The following is a 4803-nucleotide window of genomic DNA, read 5'->3' on the forward strand; positions in this document are numbered from 1 at the left end:
TTTTTTTTTTTTTTTTTTTTGTAAGACAGAGTCTTACTCTGTCACTCAGGCTAGAGTTCAGTGGCGCGATCCCAGCTCACTACAACCTCCACCTCCCAGGTTGAAGCAATTTTCCTGCCTCAGCCTCCCAAGTAGGTGGGGTTACAGGTGTCTGCTACCATGCCCAGCACATTTTTGTATATTAAGTAGAGACGGGGTTTCACCATGTTGGCCAGGCTGGTCTTGAACTCCTGGGCTCAAGCAATCCATCCAACTCGGCCTCCCAAAGTGCTGAGATTACAGACATGAGTCACTGCCATGAGTCACCCAGCCATCCTTCCTTTCTTGACAGAGTCTCACTCTGTTCCCTAGAGTGAGAGGCTGGAGTGCACTGGTGCAATCACAGTTCACTGCAGCCTCCACCACCCAGGCTCAAGCAATCCTCCTACCTCAGCCTCCAGAGTAACTGGGACTACAGATGTGCACCACCACGCCTGGCTAACTTTATTAACTTTTGTAAAGAAGAGGTCTCTCTATGTTGCCCAGGCTGATCTCAAACTCTTGGGCTCAGCCAATCCTCCCACCTTGGCCTCCCAAAGTGCTAGATTGCAGGTATGAGCCACCATGCCCAGCTGGACTATTTTTCAAGGATGATAGAGATAGAATACCCCTCCAGCAAAGAAGGGAGATTTGTTTGCAGTCCAGAATAATAAAGATAATGCTGTCACTGGGGCAATGATTGAGCAGGTTTGCTAGTAGCCCTGTTGAAAAGTTTAGGGTTTACTAATCTCTACCTAATTCACCACCTGTCTATGACCCATGGGACGTGTGGAGCAAGGGGAGCCAACAAAAGCATGACCTCGTGCTGCCTGCTGTATGAGTAACAAAGTCGGTGGTTTCTGACCCAGGAGTCTCCTGTCTTCTGCCAGCATCTATAGAATGGTGGCAGGCTCACCTGTTGGTATGTAAGTAGGGTAAAATTCCAAAGCCTTCGTGTTCTTAACACTACTACCCGAATGTCAAAAGCATCAATAATTCTCACCTCCCATTGCACCTCAGCTTCCTGCACTTTGGCATCTGCCCCAGTGCAATACTAAGCTGTTTTTACCATGTCACCCAAGACTCACAACTGCCAGTTTCAGTGGGTATTTGACTCCAGGTGAAAGCTCCTGGACCTCGCAGCCCTTAACATGAGGGGCGCACTCTCCTTCTACAGTGCCCCACTGGTAGCTCACACAAGACCACACTTTGCTGTCTGTCCTTGTTGCACTCCTTGCTGATGTTCTTCGTGCATTCCTTTTCCCTTAGCAGCCCCACCCATGCCCTGTCAGCCTCTCTCATTGTTCCACCTGCCCTCCCTGAGTGATCTCACTCACACTGTTGGCTTTAGGAACCGGGTATATGGTCACGATGTCCTAATTCTAGCTCCAGTCCAGATCTCTGACACAACTTACCGGTCACCTGCTAAGCACCTCCACCTCAATCAGGAGGTCCGAAAAGGAAACCATCCTTCCCTGGCCCTCCCCATCACGATGTGCCATAATCCTCCTGCCACTGTTCCTCTCTGGCCCCAATCCTTCCTGCCTGGGGTGACCACAGTGTCCAGCTAACTGGGCTTCCTGCCTCCTCTTGGCCCTGGCCTTTGTAAAGCCTCCACTTCACTGTTGCCAGAGTTATGTTCTTAAAATAAAAACCAAATAATGTCCTTTCCCCCACTTAAAACCCTTTTCTTTCTCCTCATAGCCTACCTGACAATGTCAAGGTTATTTTTTTTAATTTATTTTAATTAAAAAAATTTTTTTGAGATGGAGTCTCGCTCTGTCACCCAGGCTGGAGTGCAGTGGTGAGATCTCAGCTCACTCCAACCTCTGCCTCCCAGGTTCATGCGATTCTCCTGCCTCAGCCTCCTGAGTAGCTGGGATTACAGGTACATGCCACCACACCCAACTAATTTTTGTATTTTTAGTAGAGATGGAGTTTCACTAGTTGGCCAGGCTGGTCTCGAACTCCTGACCTCAAATGATCCCTCTGCCTCACCCTCCCAAAGTGCTGGGATTACAGGTGTGTGCCACCACACCCAGCCAAGGTTATTCAATGCATAGTTCAACATGCCCTCTAATGTTTTATCCCATCCTCTCCTCAACTTCCCTCCATCAAGCACTCCTCCAATCTGTCTCCTATGGCCACTACCACTCAAAATGGAAAAGAGGTGGGCAGGAGATGTCTCAAAATAATACTCATTCTATGGCACTAACTGGTTATAATTATTATCTATAACCAGGAAGTCATAAAACATTGCATTAAACACCAGTTACACATGTTCCACCTGCCTCAAACCTATGAGTGTTCTTCGTTTGTTTTTATTTTGTTTTATTTGTTTGAGACAGGGTCTCACTCTGTCACCCAGGCTGGAGTGCAGTGGCGTAGTCATGGCTCACTGCAGCCTCAACCTCCTGGGCTCAGGTGATCCTCCCACCTCAGCCTCTGGAGTAGCTGGGACTACAGGCACAGGACACCACCCCAGCTAATTCTTTAAAATTTTTTTAGAGACGGGGTCTCGCTATGTTGTCCAGGCTGGTCTCAAATTCCTAGACTCAAGTAATCCACTGGCCTCGACCTCCCAAAGTGCTGGGATTATAGGCGTAAGCCACCTTGCCCAGCCTATCTTTAGTTTTTCATTGAAAAAAAAAATCACACTTTGCATCAGGCGCCATATTTCCACCCAATTATTCGCTATCAAGTTTGTTTGCTCCTCAAGATTTCCTTTAGAAACAATCTGAGCAATTCCTTCATTCTACCCAGCTAGGCTGCTGAAAGACTAGGGTTTCCTGGTGATCTATATATCAGTATCTATCCATATCTATACCGACATCTACCTGTATCTGTGTAGGGTGTATATATACATATTATATGTGTGTATATGCATACATATGTGTGTGTGCATATATACATTTAAACAATAATTTCTCCTTCGTTCTCGAAGCAAACAAACCAGCACCCTCGAGTGTCCGCCAGGAGGCGCAGGGGGCAGCGTGGGACCTGCGGTACCTCCACGGTTGTAGAGGTGTACAGCGATGCAGCAGCGACAGAACCGGGCTTCTTTTTTAAAGAATCACTGTGAGGGAAGGGTGCAGAGCCGCGTTATTTCAGGGAGACTTTGTCGCACTCCCCCTCCCGCGTTTAGGTAGCATCTGGGGTGCGCGCGCGCCCTGTTCGCAGACCCCATGGAGAGACGCTGGCGGCGGCAGATGGGGCTCCTTTCGCGGTTGCAGCCGGCAGTAACCCGACCCCGCCGGCGCAGAGACTGAAGAAGCGCAGGGGACAGCGGCAAGCTGCGAACAAAAGCCCTTGGCGCGGGGCCGAAGCCCAGGACGCGGGGTGAGTAAACTGGCTGGGGTACTGGGAGCTGCGGGAACCTGGGCGGCCAGGCTCATTGCGCTCCAGGAGCCCACCCACTGGGATGCTGTGGGGGAACTCTGAGGGCACCCGAGGGCGGGTATCTGAATCCAGACTGGGGTGGATGGTATCTTTAGCACATTCAGACTTGGAGGAGATCCGGTGCGTCTGAGAGCATCCAGGCACCTTCTCCATCTCCAGCAAACAGCCGGTGGGGGTGGAGGTGGGGGCGGAGGCAGCGTGCAGAGCCCTCGGCAAGCCCTGCCAGAGCTGCTGGAGCAAGAATCCATTACCCCTCCCAGAAAGGCCTTTGGGGACTTCTCCCAGTCCTTTAATCACCCGGGGGCCCTGCACCCGAGTCTCCTTTGGCAGGGGAAATCAACCATAAACTTCTTCCCTTAGACAAATGGGGTCCCTTGGGATGCATAGGCCTCTTGCTTTTCTGTTCCTGCAAAACTGCATCCCCAGTAGCCCGCCTAAGCCACAAACAAATACGCTAATCCTCCCAGGAATCCTCCAGCGCCTCCCTCGCTAGCTCCTGCCTGCACCTGGATCTTTTCATCTTAACTTGCAGCAGAAAGGGGATGCATCTAGCGGGCCAGGTGCCCAACGGAGCCTCGCCACAGGCCTCCATCCCGCATTCCGGGGCTGAGGAAGACCCAGGCTGCTCTCTGAACACGAGTGTCTGCCCCACCCCCATCCCCATTCCGGCGCTCAGCCTGGGCTTTCCGACATCGGTTTTATGATTTACGTTCCACCAAAGCCTCTGAGCCTAATCCGAAAGCGGATTAAGTTGGGATGGGGTGACTATGGATGAGGAGGGGGGAACAGCTCTCAGATGTATTCCTCGATGTCCCTCCTTGTGATCCGCAGAGATTCCAACAAAGGACAGGGCTCAGCCATGGTGGACCCGGTGCCTGAAGAAGAGAAGACAGGAGCGGAGCCCGGCGACTCCGGAGGGGACGAGGCCGCGGCGTCCGTGCCCCCTGATGCCCAGGGCGCCCAGGAGCCCGCAGCCTCCTCGGCCTCGGCCTCCGCGGCGGTGCCCCGCAAGGCAGAAGTCCCGTGTGCAGCCGCAGAAGGCGGGCGGCGGGAGCAGTCCCCGCTGCTGCACCTTGACCTCTTCAACTTCGACTGCCCGGAGGCGGAGGGCAGCCGCTACGTGCTGACCAGCCCCCGCTCGCTGGAGGCCTGCGCCCGCTGTGCGGTCAAGCCAGTGGAGCTGCTGCCACGGGCCCTGGCCGACCTGGTGCGCGAGGCTCCGGGCCGCTCCATGCGGGTGGCCACCGGCCTGTATGAGGCCTACGAGGCGGAGCGGCGCGCCAAGCTGCAACAATGCCGTGCCGAGCGCGAGCGCATCATGCGCGAGGAGAAGCGGCGCCTTTTCACGCCTTTGGGCCCCGCGGCGGCCGCCGCCGCCGCCGCTGC

At 53.6% G+C, this 4803-nt stretch overlaps 1 protein-coding gene across 1 annotated transcript in view; it reads left to right on the plus strand.

The window, feature by feature from the left end:
- Positions 1–3013: 3013 nt before the first annotated feature.
- The window catches only part of CCDC177 (coiled-coil domain containing 177), a 4912-nt gene continuing 3122 nt past the window's right edge, over positions 3014–4803 (plus strand). Inside the window, exons 1-2 of the mRNA XM_017859583.1 lie at positions 3014–3357; positions 4249–4801. Coding sequence (XP_017715072.1) covers positions 4277–4801 — 525 coding nt within the window. The 5' untranslated portion in view covers positions 3014–3357; positions 4249–4276. The remainder of the gene's footprint in view (positions 3358–4248; positions 4802–4803) is intronic.

Source organism: Rhinopithecus bieti, unplaced genomic scaffold, assembly GCF_001698545.2.
Source record: "Rhinopithecus bieti isolate Rb0 unplaced genomic scaffold, ASM169854v2 scaffold_51230, whole genome shotgun sequence".
Lineage (NCBI taxonomy): Eukaryota > Metazoa > Chordata > Mammalia > Primates > Cercopithecidae > Rhinopithecus > Rhinopithecus bieti.